This window comes from Oncorhynchus mykiss, chromosome 12, assembly GCF_057628025.1.
Source record: "Oncorhynchus mykiss isolate SJ-2025 chromosome 12, ASM5762802v1, whole genome shotgun sequence".
NCBI classification, from domain to species: Eukaryota; Metazoa; Chordata; class Actinopteri; order Salmoniformes; family Salmonidae; genus Oncorhynchus; species Oncorhynchus mykiss.
In genome coordinates, this window is record NC_143033.1 from 55,170,416 (window position 1) to 55,191,110 (window position 20,695).

At 42.8% G+C, this 20,695-nt stretch overlaps 1 protein-coding gene and 1 long non-coding RNA gene across 2 annotated transcripts in view; both read left to right on the top strand.

Annotated features, from left to right (window-relative positions):
• The first annotated feature begins 3,399 nt into the window (after nt 1-3,399).
• Nucleotides 3,400-6,015, top strand: LOC149979218 (uncharacterized). The gene is made up of 2 exons (XR_016485129.1): nt 3,400-3,533; nt 5,779-6,015. It is a non-coding gene; the product is annotated as an uncharacterized LOC149979218 (long non-coding RNA).
• A 6,904-nt stretch (nt 6,016-12,919) lies between these two features.
• ppp2r2bb (protein phosphatase 2, regulatory subunit B, beta b) overlaps nt 12,920-20,695 on the top strand; it is a 92,517-nt gene continuing 84,741 nt past the window's right edge. The window contains exon 1 of the mRNA XM_036937799.2: nt 12,920-13,413. Within this exon, the coding sequence (XP_036793694.1) occupies nt 13,335-13,413 (79 nt within the window). The 5' untranslated portion in view covers nt 12,920-13,334. The remainder of the gene's footprint in view (nt 13,414-20,695) is intronic.

The window sequence follows — 20,695 nt, forward strand, 5'->3', positions numbered from 1 at the left end:
TTTGCACTCAGGGAGGGTGACACTGTGGAGTTGTCAACCATGATGGAGAGGTCTTTGAGCGGGCAGGCCTTCCCCAGGAGGAAGAGCAGGTCCGTCTTGTTGAGCTTAAGGTGGTGGGCCGACATCCAAGTTGAGATATCTACCAGTCATGCAGATATGCGTGTCGCCACCTGGGTGTCAGGAGGGTGGGGCGCGGGGGGGAGAGAAGTAGTTCGGTGTCATCCGCATGGCAATGATAGGACAGCCCATGTGAGGATATGATGGAGCTGAGTGACTTGGTGTATGGAGAGAAGAGGAGAGGGCCTAGAACCGAACCCTGGGGGACACCAGTGAGAGTACGTGGGGCAGACACAGATCCTCTCCAAGTCACCTGGTCGGAGCGGCCTGCCATGTAGGATGCAATCCAAGAGTGTGCAGAGCCTGAGACACCCATCCCTGGGAGGCAGCGGATAGATCTAGGAGGATGAGAACAGAGGAGAGAGTCAGCTTTGGCAGTGCGGAGAGCCTCCGTGACATAGAAGAGTAGTCTTGGTTGAGTGACCCGTCATGAAGCCTGACTGGTTAGGGATCAAGAAGATTGTTCTGAGGGAGATAATGGGAAAGTTGATCAGAGGCAGCATGCTCAAGTGTTTTAGAAAGAAAAGAACGAAGGGATACAGGTATATAGTTTTTGACGTCAGATGAGTCAAGTGATGGTTTCTTAAGGAGGAGAGCAACTCGGTCCATTTTTAAGTCAGATGTGGTCCACGCAGCCAGTGGTCAGGGATGAGTTGATGAGGGAAGTGAGGAATGGGAAAAGGTCTCCAGAGATGGTCTGGAGAAGGGAGGAGGGGATGGAGTCGAGCGGGCAGGTTGTCAGGTGGCCAGACCTCTCTATTCGCAGGATGTCATCTGGAGAGAGAGGGGAAAAAGAGGTCAAGGCGTAGGGTAGTTCTGTGTGAGTGAGACCAGTGGACTCAATAGGCTGAGTGAATGAGTAGCGGATGTCGTCAACCTTTTTTTCAAAGTCGTCTGCAGAGAGGGAGGGATTAAGGAGGGAAGAGATGGTGGAAAATAGTTTCCTAGGGTTAGAGGCAGAAGCTTTAGCAGCGGAGACAGAGGAAGAGAAGGTAGAGCGGAGAGAGTGAAAGGATAATAGGTCCTCTGGAAGTTTAATTTTCCTCAATTTTCGCTCAGCTGCCCGCAGCCCTGTCTGTAAGATCGCAATGAGTCAGCCACGTAGCAGGAGGGGAGGGCTCAGCGGAAAAGGGGCAGTGTGAGTCATAGGATGCGGAAAGGGAGGAGAGTAGGGTTGAAGAGGCAGAATCAGAAGACGGGAGGGAGAAGGATTTACCAGAAATGAGGATTTAATAGAAGAGAGAGTAGTTGGAGTGAGAGAGCAAACATTGCAACCTCGCATGACCATCTGGTTAGGGGCTGAGTGGTTGGGGTTGGAGGAAAGGGAGACAGAAAAGGAAACAAAGTAGTGATCAAAGACCTGGAGGGGGTTGCAGTGAGATTAGTAGGCGAGCAGCCTCTAGTAAAGATGATGTCAAGTGTATTGCCTGCCTTGTGAGTTGGAGGGGATTGGGAAAGGGTTAGGGGAAAGAAAGTTGGAAATAAATTAATTGAAGGCAGACGTCATGAGGTTGATGTTGCCAAGTATTAAGAACGCCTAGCCATCGTCAGAAAATTAGCTTATCAATGTGTCAAGCTCATTGAGCAACTCTCCAAGGGCACCTGGTTGGTGATAGATGACAATTTTAAGCTTGAGTGGACAAATGACAGTGACAGTATGGAATTCAAATGAAGAGATGGACAGGTAAGAGAGGGAGAGTAGACTCATGCCACCACTGCGACGATCAGATGCTCTCGGACTATGAGAGAAAACCTAGTCAGATGAAGAAAGAGCAGCTGGAGTAGCAGTGTTCTCTGGGGTGATCCATGTCTCCGTCAGGGCCAAAAAGTTGGAAGAACTTTACCGAAATTATTACGAGGTTGTTTGGCAGAAATACAGGTTTTGGCTTTGATACAAAGATATAAAGAAAAACATTGATAAATATGAAAGGGATGCACACATACTGACATGCAGCCACATGCACACATGTGCACACACACACACACACACACACACACACACACACACACACACACACACACACACACACAGAGAGACACAGATACTAGTGGTGGAAAAAGTACCCAATTTTCATACTAAAAGTGAAGATACCTTAAAAGAAAATGACTCAAGTAAAAGTGAAAGTCACCCAGTAAAATACTACTTGAGTAAAAGTTTTTGGTTTCAAATGTATTTAAGTATTAAAAGTAAAAGTATAAATCACTTACAATGTATTATATTCAGCAAACCAGACAACACGATTTTCTTGTTTTTTAAATTTACTGATAGCCAGGGGCACAGTTCAACACTCAGATATAGTTTACAAATGAATAATTTGTGTTTATTGAGTCTACCAGATGATCAGGGATTTTCTCTTGATAAGTTTGTGAATTAGAAACTTTTCCTGTCCTGTTAAGCATTCAAAATGTAGTGAGTACCTTTGGGTGTCAGGGAAAATGTAGGGAGTAAAAAGTTATGGGATGTAGTGGTGTAAAAGTTGTGTAAAGTACAGCTATCCCAAAAAACTACTTATGTAGTACTTTAAAGTAGTTTTACTTAAGTACTTTACACCGCTCACAGATACACACCCACACCTCCACGTGCATACACACACAAAACCAATAATTATTGTTGTCGAGCTAAATTAAGTAACTTGTTTGGAAATATGTTGATCAATACTAGAAGTTTCACACAATAAAGCAATCATTGCTGTTGTTGTGCTAAATGTATATATTTGGTTGGCAATATGTTGATCAAGACTAACCTTGATTTAAAAGTGATAAACTCTAATGGACAACAACATCCGTGAAGACGAGATCTAAATAGATGATGGTTTATGGTGGCTGGTATGCCTACCAGGTTTTAGGATTTCCCCGTCGCAACCCACGGAGTTTACAGAGCGGAAACGCTGTATCTGCTCTGGTTTGGGGTTTTCCTAAACAGATATCGGTTGTAACCAATGCGTCATTGGTTGAAACCCACGGTCCTGTATGTCTGCATGAACATGAAAATAAAAAAGAAACATTGCTATTTGTCCGATGTTGCAAATTATTGAGAATGCTTGCAATTAACCAACACATGGTGTTCTATTTGGATATGCCCCATGCATGCGTCATGATGCATTGTCACAGAGTTTTGCAATCTCTCTGTGTGCAATGGGATACAAAAAAAGGGGAGTTTCCGTGACTATATGTGTACGCTGCCTGTTAAATGGAATATACGCCTATGCAAATGAGCAGCCATGCTTCCCTTATATACCGCTATTTGAGGCCCATCGTGAAAGCTGGTTTAGGCAGCTAATGTTCTCCTAGTGCCCCTCTTTACCCAAACAGCACCGCGGAATGATTCAGCAGTGGCACGGTCGTGATGCTGACAGCACTGGAACAAAAAATGATTCGTACTAATGATGATGAAGCCAGAGAAAGAAAAACCCATGGTAAGTACAAAAGGAAAGTGACTAACTAATGAGAAAGCCCTGGGCTACAGACAAACATTAGAATGGTTTAAGTTGGCACATTTGTAACTGTAATGATTCAAATGTATGGTTATTTTATTCTTATGGGCCTCTATTTAAATCAACAGATTAATTTGTGCAGAATGCATTAAGAGGTGACTTTACAGCATTTAATAGTTTAGACTATTCTAACATTAGGACCCATCTCCCTAAAATGTTGAAGTGCAATACGTGATACCTTATAATATGCATAGACTACAATAATGTAAGAAAGGATAATCAGGGGAGTTTCTGTGACCAGTTTTCAGTGACCAGTTTATTAGGTACGCACATCTAGTACCGGGTCGGGACCCCCCTTTGCTTCCAAAACAGCCTGAATTCTTCAGGGCATGGATTCTACAAGGTGTGTAGTTCAAACGTTGCTCAATTGGTATCAAAGGACCTAATGTGTGCCAGGAAAACATTCCCCACACCATTACACCACCGCCACCAGCCTGTACTGTTGTCACCAGGCAGGATGGTGCCATGGACTCATGCTGCTTACTCCAAATCCTGACTCTGCCATCAGTATGATGCAACAGGAACCAGGATTCGTCGGACCAGGCAATGTTTATCCACTCCTCAATTGTCCAGTGTTGGTGATCGCATGTCCACTGAAGCTGCTTCTTCTTGTTTTTATCTGATGGGAGTGGGACCCGCTGTGGCTGCAATAGCCCCTCTGTGACTAGGACTGACAAGTTATGCATTCCGTTCTGCACACCAATGTTGTACTGCGCCGTTATTTGCTTGTTTGTGGCCTGCCTGTTGGCTTGCACGATTCTTGCTAATTATACGGCTATTATTGTAACCAGACCCCCCCCCCCAAACATCTTCCCGCAGCTATGCCTGTATGGAGATTGCTCACGTCCAGTATCCAAAGATACTGATTCCTTGAGATGCGGTCACCGGTCGAGTGTGTGTGTGTAGCAAGCTACCTAGTTTAAATATCAACAGTCCTGCCAGAGCAGCATAACATTTGATTAACACTTGATAACACTTGATTTACATCATAATCAACATTTGGTAAGGTTGGCTGATAGCCTATGTGCTGCAGAGAGAGGCACAAAGACACATAAATTCTTCTGTTGTGCAAACCCAGTTTCATCAGCTGTCTGGGTGGCTGGTCTCACGGATGTGGAGGTCCTGGGCTGGTGAAGTTACACATGGTCTGTGGTTGTGAGGCCAGTTGGACATACTGCCAAATTCTCTAAAACGATGTTGGAGGTGGCTTATGGTAGAGAAATGAACATTAAATTATCTGGCAACAGCTCTGGTGGACATTCCTGCAGTAAGCGTGCCAAATGCATGCTCCCTCAAAACTTGAGGCATCTGTGGCATTGTGTTGTGTGACAAAACTGTACATTTTAGAGAGGCCTTTTATTGTCCCCAGCACAAGGTGCACCTGGGTAATGATCATGCTGTTTAATCAGCTTCTTGATATGCCACAATGGTGGATGGATTATCTTGGCAGAGGAGAAATTCTCACTAACAGGGATGTAAACAAATTTGTGCACAACATTTTACAAATAAGCTTTATTTCAGCTCATGAAACATGGGACCAACACTTTACATGTAACGTTTACATTTTTGTTCAGTGTAGATTATCCACACAAGTCACTAGCCAGCCAGCCATATATTATGAGTTTGAAGATTATAAATATTATACTATGAAGTTACTACTTAAGAGCATTGAAGATAAATCGCAATCAGTAAAAAAACAAAAACAATTTGCTACCTAACTAGCAGATTTACAGTACATCAATCATCAACATCAATAATCAGCCTACCCTCTTTTCCCGATGTCAGTCATGTCTTTAGGAGGCACTGTAACTAGCCTTCTTAAATATCATGATGAGTGGTCTGTGCACGGCCCTGCTACAACTAAGGTCTCCTTTTTCATTTAAAACTGTTTGAGTTCTCGCCCCATAGCGCTCACATCTGTAGCCATGAAATGCTTTGAAAGGCTGGTCACGGCTCACATCAACACCATTATCCCAGACAACCTGGACCCACTCCAATTCCCATACCGCCCCAGCAGATCCACAGACGTCGCCATCTCTCTGTCACTTTATTCCGACTTTATTCCACGTGTGTGAGGTGTATACTTTTATTTCAAAGTATAGATTTGTTTAAGTCTACCAAGTAACATCCCTGATTTAGTAAAATGTTTGCTTTTATCACTTCACAGGCAGGATGAGCTGTGCATCCATCTGTAAAACAGCGCATTGAACACACCCTGAGTTCTTGACTTTGAGAACTGAATTCCAAGGGTTGTATTTCTGAAGTCAGCCCATGGGGCTCAGTTCTTTAACTTGGATGCTCCCTACTCTTGCAGAGACAGATATAAAGTGGGGTCTGAAATGATTGACACCCTTGACAAGGATGAGCAATAATGACTGTATCAAATAAATCATTCAAATCCTGAGCTATTTTGTGTGGAAATTTATATTATTTAATTCTAATACCATTGCTCAGAGAAAGATATTTTGTTTAACAAGTGATACTTTTTTTCCTCAAAAAGCTTTAGGTCAAAATGTTGAGTTTAGTCCCATATTCTTAGCACGCAATGAATACATCAAGCTTGTGACTCTACCAACTTGTTGGATGCAATTGCAATTCATTTTGGTTGTGTATTTTGTGCCCAATAAAAATGAATGGTAAATAATGTAATTCTGGAGTCACTTTTGTAAATAAGAATAGAATATGTTTCTAAACCCTTCCACATTAATGCGGTGGTTTACAATACTGAAGTAAAAATACTTTAAGGTACTACTTAAGTCGTTTTTTGGGGTGTATATACTTTACTATTTATATTTTTGACAACTTTTACTACTTTACTATTTATATTGTTTGACAACTTTTACTCCACTACATTCCTAAAGAAAATAATGTACTTTTTACTCCTTACATTTCCCTGACACCCAAAAGTACTCATTACATTTTGAATGCTTAGCAGGACAGGAAAATTGTCTAATTAACACACTTATCAAGAGAACATCCCTGGTCATCCCTACTGCCTCTGATCTGGCAGACTCACTAAACACACATGCTTCATTTGTAAATGATGTCTGACTGTTGAAGTGTGCCCCTGGCTCTCCATAAATAAATAAAAAACAAGAAAATTGTGCTGTCTGGGTTGCTTAATATAATACATTTGAAATGATTCATACTTTTACTTAAAATGTTGATATATAAGTATATTTTAGCAATTTACATTTACTTTTGATACATACTTAAAACCAAATACTTTTAGTCTTTTACTCAAGTAGTATTTTACTGGGTGACTTTCACTTTTACTTCCGTCATTTTCTTTTAATGCATCTTTACTTTTATTCAAGTATGACCATTGGGTACTTTTTCCACCACTGCATTAACGTGGATGCTACCATGATTCCTGAATGAAAGGTGAATATGTTTTACTCGCAAGGGGGCAACAAAATTTTGCTTAGGACTCCCAAAAGGCATGTGTTTGTATGGATGTGGGTATGCAGACCCGCAAGCCACTGCGGCCCATCATGACGAGTTCAGAGTTCAGCCCCCACCCCCATCAAAGTTGCCCATCCTGGTGCTAGACTAGTCTCTGTATGAATTTCTTGGCTCCCTCTAGAGGGTATAGTATATATTGCAGATGAAACATAAATATAGTCTAAATAGACAGACTGCAATTTTAGCCAAACCTGTCTTATCTTTGGTTTCATCAGCGCTTAAGACCATTGCGGTTAATTCTGCTCAGTGTCAGCTTTTTTTTTTTCCATAGAGAGCTAATATGAGAATGTACAAATTAACAAAGAAATAGTAAGTGTAAAACTAATTTTCATATTATCAATGATTTTTTAAAATTGTTGCACAGCTGAAGAGGAAAGGACAACTCATTGCGCAACTTCCTCACCATACTTTTATGAAGCATGTAAAAGTATCCGTTAATTAACCACTACTCACCCAGCACAAAGAAACAAACGTCATAACTGCTGCCCCAACTATCGACTGCATGCACTGTAAAGCAGAGCATGGTCCACATGGGCAGCCACAATGTATCTCCCTTCTAGTTTGGCTTCTAAGCTGACACCCTGTAGATTACTTAACCAAAGAATGCAAGTAATTTATTACACACACACACACACACACACACACACACACACACACACACACACACACACACACACACACACACACACACACACACATACACACACACACACACACACACACACACACACACACACACACACATATTTTAAGAGCTTCCCCATTTTTTATTATGTTGACAGAGGCAGAGAGCGGGAGCGGATGTTAATGATGATAATGATATACAGTAGCAGTCAAACGCTTTAGAACACCTACTCATTCCAGGGTTTTTCTTTATTTGTACTATTTTCTACATTGTAGAATAATAGTGAAGACATCACAACTATGAAATAACACATATGGAATCATGTAGTAAGCAAAAAAGTGTTAAACAAATCAAAATATATTTTAAATAAGTAGCCACCCTTTGCCTTGATGACAGCTTTGCACACGCTTGGCATTCTCTCAACCAGCTTCATGAGGTAGTCACCTGGAATAGTATTTCAATTAACAGGTGTGCCTTGTTAAAAGTTAAGTTGTGGAATTTCTTTCCTTCTTAATGCATTTGAGCCAATCAGTTGTGTTGTGACATGGTAGGGGTGGTATACAGAAGATAGTCCTATTTGGTAAAAGACCAATTCCATATTATGGCAAGAACAGCTCAAATAAGCAAAGAGAAATTACAGACCATCATTACTTTAAGACATGAAGGTCAGTGAATACGGAACATTTCAAGAACTTTAAAAGGTTCTTCAAGTGCAGTCGCAAAAACCATCAAGTGCTATGATGAAACTGGCTCTCATGAAGACCCAGAGTTGCCTCTGCTGCAGAGGATAAGTTCATTAAAGTTACCAGCCTCAGAAATTGCAGCCCAAATAAATGCTTCACAGAGTTCAAGTTACAGACACATTTCAACATCAGCTGTTCAGAGGAGACTGCGTGAATCATGCCTTCATGGTCAAATTGCTGCAAAGAAACCACTACTAAAGGACACCAAAATGAAGAAGGCCAAGAAACATGAGCAATGGTCATTAGACCGGTGGAAATCTGTCATTTCGTCTGATGAGTCCAAATTAGATTTTTTTTGTTCCAACCTCTGTGTCTTCCTGAGACGCAGAGTAGGTGAACGGTTGATCTCTGCATGTGTAGTTCCCACTGTGAAGCATGGAGGTGGAGGTGTTATGGTGTGGGGGTGCTTTGCTGGTGACACTGTAAGTGATTTATTTAGAATTCAAGGCACACTTAACCAGCATGGCTACCACAGCATTCTGCAGCGATACATCATCCCATCTGATTTGCACTTAGTGGGGCTATCATTTGTTTTTCAACAGAGCAATGACCCAACACACCTCCAGGCTGTGTAAGGGCTATATGACCAAGAAGGAGAGTGATAGAGTGCTGCATCAGATGTCCTGACCTCCACAATCACCCAAACTCAACCCAATTGAGATGGTTTGGGATGAGTTGGACCACAGAGTGAAGGAAAAGCAGCCAAGAAGTGCTCAGCATTTGTAGGAACTCCTTCAAAACTGTTGGAAAAGCATTCCAGGTGAAGCTGGTTGAGAGAATGCCAAGAGTGTGCAAAGCTGTCAAGGCAAAGGGTGGCTACTTTGAAGAATCTAAAATATATAATATATTTGGATTTGTTTAACACTTTTTTGGTTACTACATGATTCCATATGTGTTATTTCATAGTTTGTTTTTAATAAAGAAAAACCCTTGAATGAGTAGGTGTGTCAAAACGTTTGACTGGTGCTGTACATGAGCAACAGACAGATTCTGTCTGAATAGAAAAACAAACAGTTATATTAGTAATGATGGGAACGGGATCAGTAGGGGAAACCCAGTCATGAGAGCCTAGTAGATGGATCCCCACCAGGGTGTTTGTGGTGGTGTCAAGCTGCTAATGATGGTGATGACTATTCCTCTCTGAGGAGAGAGTTAATCACCTTATCATATGCTTCGTTGGATTCGATCATTCTCTGTGACAGACAAGATTCTTTGTGTTATGTACACTGGGTGTACCACAGTTATAAGTGGATGCAGTTCCCTATGGCGTAATGTTTCAAACAATGATATAGAAGCCTTTCGGAGAATAAAACGTTGCTCGTTGCATGGTCATTGTTTGTAGAATGTCATTATTCAATACTGCACTCCAATAAATGACACATCTGCCACACACTACACACCTTTAATGACTCAGGAGAGATGCACCCCTGCCACTCTAATGCCTCCAGTAGACAGCCTGCTTGTATAACATCATCAGTAGCTGGCCATATGCTGTGTTTTCAGAGGAGTCCCACGAGGGAGCCGGTCCATCTCCCTTATTGCTAAATTCTCCTGAGAGTGCAGTCTTTTGAGCTTAAAAACAGGATTGTTGGAACGAAATAAACTAAATTGCGTCCACAACAGGACCACAACAACATTTAGTCATTTAAAAAAAAAGGGTTCTTCAAAGAATGCCTTTTTTAATGGATCCTCGAAGAACCTTTTGGGGTACATTTTTTTAACTACACCCCCTCCCCTATTATTATTATTGTTAATAATAATACACTTAACAATAAAAACAATAACAACAATAGCACAATGTTTTAGTTGTCAGTGTTTCTTATGATTTTAGTGGCAAAGCAGAATTATAAAATCCAAATATGAGGTAAACTCCCAGCAGAGACCCAAGTCCAATGGGTATATATCCTCTGGTATGTTGATGTTAAATGTGTTGATGTTCTCTGTATCCATAGCCAGAATGATTTTGCAGTGCATGTGATCGAACAGGTTTCCTGTTATATTCATCAGAGGTGTAGGGAGGGTGAAGTCTGTAAATCCCAAAAATTAGTAATTATACAGATGATTAACAAAACATGCACACGACAGTATTCATACCTTGGTTTCTGTGGTAAAATGTGACTGAAAAAAAATGGTATACCTTGTCCATAATGTAGAGGCCTATGGGATATTCATTGAAGAGGTAAGGGAGGAGGATGGTAAATGTGATCCGCATATTAATACCAATACCAATTGACATACCTTTGTATGCCTCCTCGTCTGTATACCTGCAGACACAAAAGTGAGCAGTTCAGTAGCTACACGCTATACAGCTAGACTTCAACATATTCTTATAGCCTACAGTACATATTCTTACATCTGTGTTGATTGATATCCATTGAATTGTGTCCGTTTTGTGTTTTTAGAAAGATTTGCACAAATATGAAAAGATGGTTTTCTGATGACACCATCTATAAATGTAGATCTTAAATTGGGGAGATCTTTACATATTTCAGTTAAGTGCCTGCACCTGCTGTCCTTTCATATTCATATCAAAATGTTTCAGTTGGGCAGTTAGATTCCTGCAAGAACCCACACCAACTAAGGAGGTTCCTCGATGAACCCCACCTCCTATGGGGTTCATGGAAGAACCTTTTGGGGGCAATTTTCAGTGCCAAGATCCTTAAGGTTCTTTGAAGAACTTTGAGGATCTTAGAAGAACCCTTGTTGAACCCACCATTTTTAGAGTGTACCTTAACCTTATCTGGCAAAGACTACATCAAAACTCAACAGGACAGACAACGTCTTCTCTGTTTCCCCACTCTCTCCACCGGATCTGCGTCGCACCAAACGGCGAGCGTCACAGACACCAGGAATCTTCACTTTTCTGATCTTCCTCGACATTTAAGGCCACCTCCGTTATCACTCCTTTCAACGGTGCCCTGCTCCGGAGAGGAAAGCAAGTCCCATTTATTGTCCCTAATCGAGTGATTCGGAGTGCCCGCTCCCTTTGGGCTGAAGAAACACAATAAATCATCACTCCTAGTTACTTTCACCAACTCAGTAGTCCCCAACCTCTCCTCTACCCAACCTACCACCACATATGGATCAGTAAAAATGCAAGGATCCATTCTCTCCACAAATCTTACTCCCACTGGACCAGAATCATCCTTTACATCCACAAACCGAGGCCGACCTCAGCGGTCCTTACTGCAGGAACTTCATCGACACTCTCGTCAGATTACATCTGAGAGCTACTGGAACACGTATCCCTGTTTTTGCACTTGACGCCAAACTTCCTCGCCACCCTGCTTCCCTCTACACTCAACTTCTTCTCAACAGTTATCACTGCACCTGCCACCACATCTAATTTATCCTCACTCTCGTCACTCTCAATGTCCTCAAGTTCCTCCAAAGGTTCTGTGAAATCATCCCACATTCCCTTATATCCATTTCCACTGTTCTCTCTTCTTTTTCTTGTCCATCATCTTCTCCTTCACCAGACCTTTCAGAAGGCCTGTGTAATCTCCTTCACCAGACCTTTCAGAAGGCCTGTGTAATCTCCTTCACCAGACATTTCAGAAGGCCTGTGTAATCTCCTTCACCAGACCTTTCAGAAGGCCTGTGTAATATCCTTCACCAGACCTTTCAGAAGGCCTGTGTAATCTCCTTCACCAGACCTTTCAGAAGGCCTGTGTAATCCCCCACTCCATGTTTCTTCATAATATGCTCCACTGTCTTCCTTATTTATTTTTCTGCCATCTTCTCAAATCGCTCCCATTCTCCAAACACTACTCCCTGTGCAACCCACTATCACCCGTTGTGCTCTAACGACATCTTAATCTAGGTCGGTGGTTCCCAATCGCTTTGGGTTATTGTACCACCAACTGATTTTTTTCTCTGTCCGGAGTACCCCTGAAGTACCACCTTGTGCATTTTATCAGTAGGCCTATGGTCTCATGAGTCTTCTCAAGTACCCCATGTGGATAGGTCAAGTACCCCCAGGGCTCCTAGTACCCCTGGTTGGGAACCACTAGTCCAGGTCTTAATTGTAAGGGGGAAAAATTACAACCCGCAGACACTCGGCCCTCCTTGGAATGAGTTTGACACCCCTGAGTTAAGTGAACTGAATGACTGTTATATGGCCTTGGCAGTCCTGATGCTCTGTGACCCAGTTCATTAGCCTACAGAATGGAGATGTCACCAGAGTTATCCAGGGATTCCCAAGAGCACAGACCCAGACACTTCAAGTGCCCTAATGACCCACATAGCGTGGCTTTTACATGGAGAATATGCTTGAAGTAAAAGCAACACAGGCAAATTATTCTATAAACCCATCATCAACAGTATCATTAAATGTCGCCTCGTCTCAATAAGGAGTGATAACTGATATGGTTATGATAAATAGTCTACATTTATTTATCAGACGCACGTAGGCTATATTCTCTCTTCAAAATGGGCTTTGAAACTTTCCTGCGGATACCAATAGAGACACTCACAGGCATAACAGTCAATTCTCGAGCGACCAACAGAGGCAGCATGCGGCTATCGACAGACAGAGCAGGTGCTCCCCAGCCTCCCCTGAAATAACCCTGATGCTTCGGTCCTCCTCCCTCCGTCAACACCCTCCCTCCCTCGCATCCGACTCCAGCAAAAAAATAACATTCTCGTGTCCTGCTGGCGACTAGGGGAAGAACAATGTTTTACGAGAGTAGCATCGCGCGTGGAGACCTCTCTTCTCTTCCTGCTACTATAGCCCCGAAGGAAGGATTCCCGTTGATCTAAACCGAGTAAAAGTGATGCCGAAGACTATGGGCTCTGTCTCCAGCGCTCGGTTTCTTTCCGCTCTGTCAGTGCAGTGGGTGTAGACGATGTGGACTTGATAGTGATGCGCAGCCAACAACAACAAAAAATATGAAATGCTTCTCCCGGTACCTTCCTTACCTCTTCAGACCCTCAAGCACCATCCTCTCCTCCAGCTGTCACACGGAAGGTAGGCTACGGACTTGTGATGTTATTGCGCGCGCGCCTATGTGTGTGTGTGTGTGTGTGTGTGCGTGCGTGCGCGCGTGTCTGTGTGTGGGCACTGGGCAGCCAGCAGCAGGTTAGGTCGGGTCGGGAGACATCTCTTTATATAGAGAGAGAGAGGAGTCTGGAGATTGAATGGGACGGAGCAGAACCGCGGACTGGCTTGTCTCACTCATATCACCCTGCTCTCCTCCCGTTTCTCAGGCGAAACAGCCAGTCAGGTTTGAACATTTCAGACCGTGTCGGGAGGACCACTCTGGAGTTGGCTCAACTTGGCTGGGTTTCCTTTGTAGGCCATGTTTGCATAATTCATGACTGCACCTGTCGATGTAAATTGTAGGAACTTTCAAGACAGGACGTACAACCGTGTCCCTCAGCCGAAGCTGAATAGAGTAGACTACTCTGGTGGCAATGATAAACTGCTTGCAACACCGGATGCTGTTCAAAAAGAAACGAGAGAAATGTGTCAGCCTTTCTGTCAGTCCAAACACGGTGGTCAATTGTTTATATTTATTTTACCAGGTAAATTGACTGAGAACACGTTCTCATTTACAGCAACGACCTGGGGAATAGTTAAGGAGGACAAATGAGCCAATTGGAAGCTGGGGATGATTAGGTGGACATGATGGTATGAGGGGTAGATTGGGAATTTAGCCAGGACACCGGGGTTAACACCCCTACTCTTACGATAAGTGCCATGGAATCTTTTAGTGACCACAAAGACTCAAGACCCGTTTAACATCCCATCTTAAAGATAGCACTCTACACAGGGCAATGTGCCCAATCACTGTCCTGTGACATTGGGATCTTTTTTTAGACCAGAGGAAAGAGTGCCTCTTACTGGCCCTCCAACACCACTTCCAGCAGCATATGGTCTCCCATCCAGGGACTGACCCTGCTTAGCTTCAGTGATAAGCCAGCAGTGGGATGCAGGGTGGTATGCTGCTGGCCAAGGACATGTCATCTGACCATGACAACCAAAACAACGTTATGTAAGGCGTCATAAGAGCCCATTAGGTTAAGTTTATGATGAACTTAATGTATTATTATTAAGTTGTTATTATTAAGTTATTACACTTATTGACATTTAACATATAAACAATAACATCCCACTGGGAACAAAATGGCTGAACTCATCAACTCAAACTGTTGTTTTGAGTGCAATTTCACAGGATTATGTCATCATTGTAATCAACTTTCATCATAGACAAACCTTGTATAAGATACAGTATGTTGAATTTGTACCTTTTGAAACGGCATTGGATCTTCAGGTTTAACAAACAATAGCCTGGGCAGCACTTCCTACTGGAGAGTTGATCTACACCTATTTATTTATTAGGTCTCTTGTCCAGGGTTTTGACCAAGCCCTGCTTCACTTTTACATTTGTCACTGAATACCACACATGTGCTATCGTGATAATTATTATTAAGAGATGTCTTAATAACTAAATATATTCACTGTTGTAGCGAAGTCATTCCAAAGGGGAGGTTTAACAATGCAAATGAAATGTAACCATACTTTATAAGTCATATATCATCAATTGTGTTGTTTAGGCCTACATAGCGTTTGCAAAGTCATCCCAGGGTTCAGCAAAACATAGAGAGTACATAAAGGCCTAGGACTTCAAGCTTTGGTTGATTTCAAATGTAATCTTCAAGTTAATCATTAACACTGTATGTTGGATTCACGTCTCCATCTCAACCAAAAATCTCAGTTCAAGAATAGGACTAAATCAAAGTAAACTTTATTTAAAGTTTGATGAGATTAGATTTAGTCCTATTCTTGAACCTTTTGGTTGAGATGGAGACGTGAATCCAACATATCAACTATGAATTTGTAGACAAACTGGATATTGAATTGTGTTTGGTTGTCAACGCAACATTTTAAGGAGATCTTCTGCTTGGATAGTTCCATCTGTGCCACTGACTTAGGCGGGCTTTAATTCCAGCGCCAATATTGCAAATAGCTTATTGAAGGGGTGCTTCAGAATGGCAGATGTGCTGTGGTTGGTAACCATGGCTGGGGGCTGGAGGTAGACTAGTAGTCTTGCAGTTGTTGTTGATCAATTGAGGGGATCTTTTCATGTGACAAAGAAATGTGCTCAGACTCATTATAAACCAGCTCACCACATGTATATCAGGCACCCTACAGGACTATGGGCCATTTGCATTTAATCATTCACCAAATCCTTCAGAATAAGCCTCGTTCAAAGGCTCTCAACAAAGGCTGTCCTGGAAGTATTCTCAGTTTTAATTTCAGAAAGGAGTTTGTTGTGATTTCCATGGGCATATTGTGTAATGGTGTGGGTCTGGCCTGCCTCTCCCAGGGGGCTGACGTGATCACATCTAGCTTTTGTGGAACCAGGTGGTGATATCAGTTGTGTAACCCCCCCCCCCCCCCCCCCCCCCCCCATAGAGAGGAGTGCAGCTGGGTCATTTTGCCCATTTCAGCCTGGCTGGGAGGGAGAAGTGCAGCCCTTGAGAATTACAAGCAACACACATGCACGCACACACACACACACATACACACACACACACACACACACACACACACACACACACACACACACACACACACACACACACACACACACACACACACACACACACACACACACACACACACACAGAGAGACACAAATACACACAGACACAATGTACCCCCAGGTCTCCATCAGCAGGCAATGAGAAAAGGAGATCACTCTTGCTAAGCTCCAGTTTGCCACATCACACTGTAACTGGACCCTATAGCTTTGAGGGAGGGAAGATTTCTCTTGTGGCCATCACAGCGCATCTGGGGGACGGGGGTAATGGACACATATACCCCTCTAGGGTCAGTCATCAATAGGGCCTGAATTACTGCCAAGGTGGGAGGAATGATCTCTCTCTCTCTCTCTCTCTCTGCCTCTCTCTGTCTCTCTCTGTCTCTAGGATTGATGTGGTCTGATAAAGGGGGATGGGGTGAATATTTCAGGACCTTTGTCAATTCAGATTGCCTCAGCAGGGTGCCATCTCTCATCCTTGTTTCTAAACCCCATCTGTAGGCCTCCTCTCCCTCTCTGCCTCTCTCTCCCTCACCGCCTCTCTTTCCCCCTCTGCCTTTCTGTCTCTCTTTGCCTCATCTCCCTCTATTGACCTCTACCAGTCCCTCTGTTGTCAGCCTGTGTGTTGCGGCCTGCTTCTATGAGCCACGATGAGCCACTCTTCAACCTCTGGCTATTGGGTGACGGTGATATTGGCAGCCCCTCTGCCCCCTGGGTCCAACGGCCCAGTCACCTCAGTTGGACATACTGTAATAGAGGGGTGAACGCCACGTAGGAGAGCTCTGCGTCACAGATTGATCTTTCGATTGGGATTTGGCCGAAGGAGACAGGGACAGGGAGGGCTAGTGCCTGGTGTTGACTGTCCCACCGAGATGAGCTGTGTGGGGCAGCATGAGGAGAGACTGCGTGTACATCCCGTATTCCCTAAATAATGCACTATTTTTGAGCAGGGCCCATATGGACTCACCCAGTAGAGGACAAACTGAGCTGTCAGGAGGGATTTGATACACAGTATATGGATGGATGTATGATCGTATATATGGATGATACACAGTATATGGATGTATGATCGTATATATGGTTGATACACAGTATATGGATGTATGATCGTATATATGGTTGATACACAGTATAGTGTATGTATGATCGTATATATGGTTGATACACAGTATACTGTGTGTATGATCGTAAATATGGTTGATACACAGGATGTATGTGCTCTACTGTGTACTGTACTGAATTCTACTCCTCTATTCTAGTCTACAGTACATTACATGACTGTACTGAACTATACTTTTCTTTACTGAACTATACTTCACTTTTCTTTAATATTCTGTACTGTACTTTACTGTGCTCTAAATGACTGTAATGTACTATACTGTACTGAAATATACTCTACTTTTATTTACTGTACTATGCTGGACGTCCTGTGGCGGTCTGTGCTCAGTTGCTGAGGATGTTGGTTACAGTAAATGGAAAGAGAAGGGCTTATGGGTAGGTGTCACTAAGAGCTGTGAGTGGTGGCATTAATGAGAGAGACAGAGAGTTACAACATTTGAAATGTCTTTATTCTTTAGGAACTTGTGTGAGTGTAATATTTACTGTTAACTTTGTTTTATTTGTTTATCCATTTCACTTGATTTGGCATTGTTGCCATTTTAATGCAAGTTTGCTCTAATTCTCCACATTTTGGCATGGGGTGGAGAGAAGGTTTGGCAATTTTATAACTCATTTCATGCAATTCTACTAATTTTGGCATGGTGCAGAGAGGAAAATAAACTTTTCTACAGCTAATTTTCTGCAATTTAAAAAAAAAATCATAGGGGGAGAGACATTTTTGCATTAATATGATATCTGAACGAGACTAAGTAACAAAATCAATGGGGGCCCCCATGGTAATTTGACCATGATAACAAGTTTAGATAGCTGACCGCTAAACTAACTTAGTAATCAATGTTAGCTGACATGAGCTGATTGACTGACTATTACTGTAACGGTATTCGTCGTCGGAAGAAAAGGAATCATCGGACCAAAGAGCAGCGTGGTAAGTGTTCATACTTTTATTTCAACTGAACACTAAATAACAAATATCACAAAGAGATTGAACGAAAACCAAAACAGTCCTGTACGGTGCAGAAACACAAAACAGAAAATAACTGCCCACAAAAACCCTGTGGGAAAAAGCTACCTAAGTAAGGTTCCTGATCAGAGACAACGATAGACAGCTGTCCCTGATTGAGAACCATACCCGGCCAAAACAAAGAAATACAAAAACATAGAAAAAGGAACATAGAATGCCCACCCAAATCACACCCTGACCAAACTAAAAAATAGACATAAAAAGCTCTAAGGTCAGGGCGTGACAATTATTGACTGACAAAAACTGCTGATGCACAACCACATTTTTAAATGTCACCTTCTGCTATCCTACTGTCCTAACAGTAAAATGATAACCCAACTGCTAATACAGGCAGTAGCATTCATTTTAGTAGTAATAGTAGCATGTTTAGTCTAAATCAAATCAAATCAAATTTATTTATATAGCCCTTCTTACATCAGCTGATATCTCAAAGTGCTGTACAGAAACCCAGCCTAAAACCCCAAACAGCAAGCAATGCAGATTGTAGAAGCACGGTGGCTAGGGAAAACTCCCTAGAGAGGCCAAGACCTAGGAAGAAACCAGAGAGGAACCAGGCTATGAGGGGTGGCCAGTCCTCTTCTGACTGTGCTGGTTGGAGATTATAACAGAACAAGGCCAACATGTTCAAATGTTCATAAATGACCAGCATGGTCAAATAATAATAATCACAGTAGTTGTCGAGGGTGCAACAAGTCATCACATCAGGAGTAAATGTCAGTTGGCTTTTCATAGCCTATCATTAAGAGTATCTCTACCGCTCCTGCTGTCTCTAGAGAGTTGAAAACAGCAGGTAGGACAGGTAGCACGTCCAGTGAACAGGTCAGGGTTCCATAAACGCAGGCAGAACAGCTGAAACTGGAGCAGCAGAATGGCCAGGTGGACAGGGGACAGCAAGGAGTCATCATGCCAGGTAGTCCTGAGGCATGGTCCTAAGGCTCAGGTCCTCCGACACTGTGGCCCCATCCGATGATACCCCCGGACAGGGCCAAACAGGCAGGATATAACTCCACCCACTTTGCCAAAGCACAGCCCCCACACCACTAGAGGGATATCTTCAACCACCAACTTACCATCCTGAGACAAGGCCGAGTATAGCACACAAAGATCTCCGCCATGGCACAACCCAAGGGTGGGGCGCCAACCCAGACAGGAAGATCACGTCAGTGACTCAACCCACTCAAGTGATGCACCCCTCCTAGGGACGGCATGGAAGAGCATCAGTAAGCCAGTGACTCAGCCCCTGTAATATAGTTAGAGGCAGAGAATCCCAGTGGAGAGAGGGGAACCGGCCAGGCAGAGACAGCAAGGGTGGTTCGTTGCTCCATAGCCTTTCCGTTCACCTTCACACTCCTGGGCCAGATAGGTAGGTGCAAGCCCTTGTAATGCTTTGTAGGTTAGCAGTAAAACCTTGAAATCAGCCCTTGCCTTAACAGGAAGCCAGTGTAGGGAGGCTAGCACTGGAGTAATATGATCAATTTTTTTGGTTCTAGTCAGGATTCTAGCAGCCGTATTTAGCACTAACTGAAGTTTATTTAGTGCTTTATCCAGGTAGCCGGAAAGTAGAGCATTGCAGTAGTCTAACCTAGAAGTAACAAAAGCATGGATACATTTTTCTGCATCATTTTTGGACTGAAAGTTTCTGATTTTTACAATGTTACGTAGATGGAAAAAAGCTGTCCTTGAAACAGTCTAGATATGTTCGTCAAAAGAGAGATCAGGGTTCAGAGCAACGCCGAGGTCCTTCACAGTTTTATTTGAGACGACTGTACAACCATCAAGATTAATTCTCAGATTCAACAGAAGATCTCTTTGTTTCTTGGGACCTAGAACAAGCATTTCTGTTTAGTCCGAGTTTAAAAGTAGAAAGTTTACAGCCATCCACTTCCTTATGTCTGAAACACAAGCTTCTAGCGAGGGCAATTTTGGGGCTTCACCATGTTTCATTGAAATGTACAGCTGTGTGTCATCCGCATAGCAGTGAAAGTTAACATTATGTTTTCGAATGACATCCCCAAGAGGTAAAATATATAGTAAAAACAATAGTGGTCCTAAAACGGAACCTTGAGAAACACTGAAATTTACAGTTGATTTGTCAGAGGACAAACCATTCACAGAGACAAACTGATATCTTTCCGACAGATTAGATCTAAACCAGGCCAGAACTTGTCTGTGTAGACCAATTTGGGTTTCCAATCTCTCCAAAAGAATGTGGTGATCGAAAGCAGCACTAAGGTCTTGGAGCACGAGGACAGATGCAGAGCCTCGGTCTGACGCCTTTAATTGGTCATTTACCATCTTCACAAGTGCCGTCTCAGTGCTATGATGGGGTCTAAAACCAGACTGAAGCATTTCGTATACATTGTTTGTCTTCAGGAAGGCAGTGAGTTGCTGCGCGACAGTATTCTAACCTTTTTGAGAGGAATGGAAGATTTTATATAGGCCGATATTTTTTTATATTTTCTGGGTCAAGGTTTGGCTTTTTCAAGAGAGGCTTTATTATTGCCACTTTTAGTGAGTTTGGTACACATCCGGTGGATATAGAGTCGTTTATTATGTTCAACATA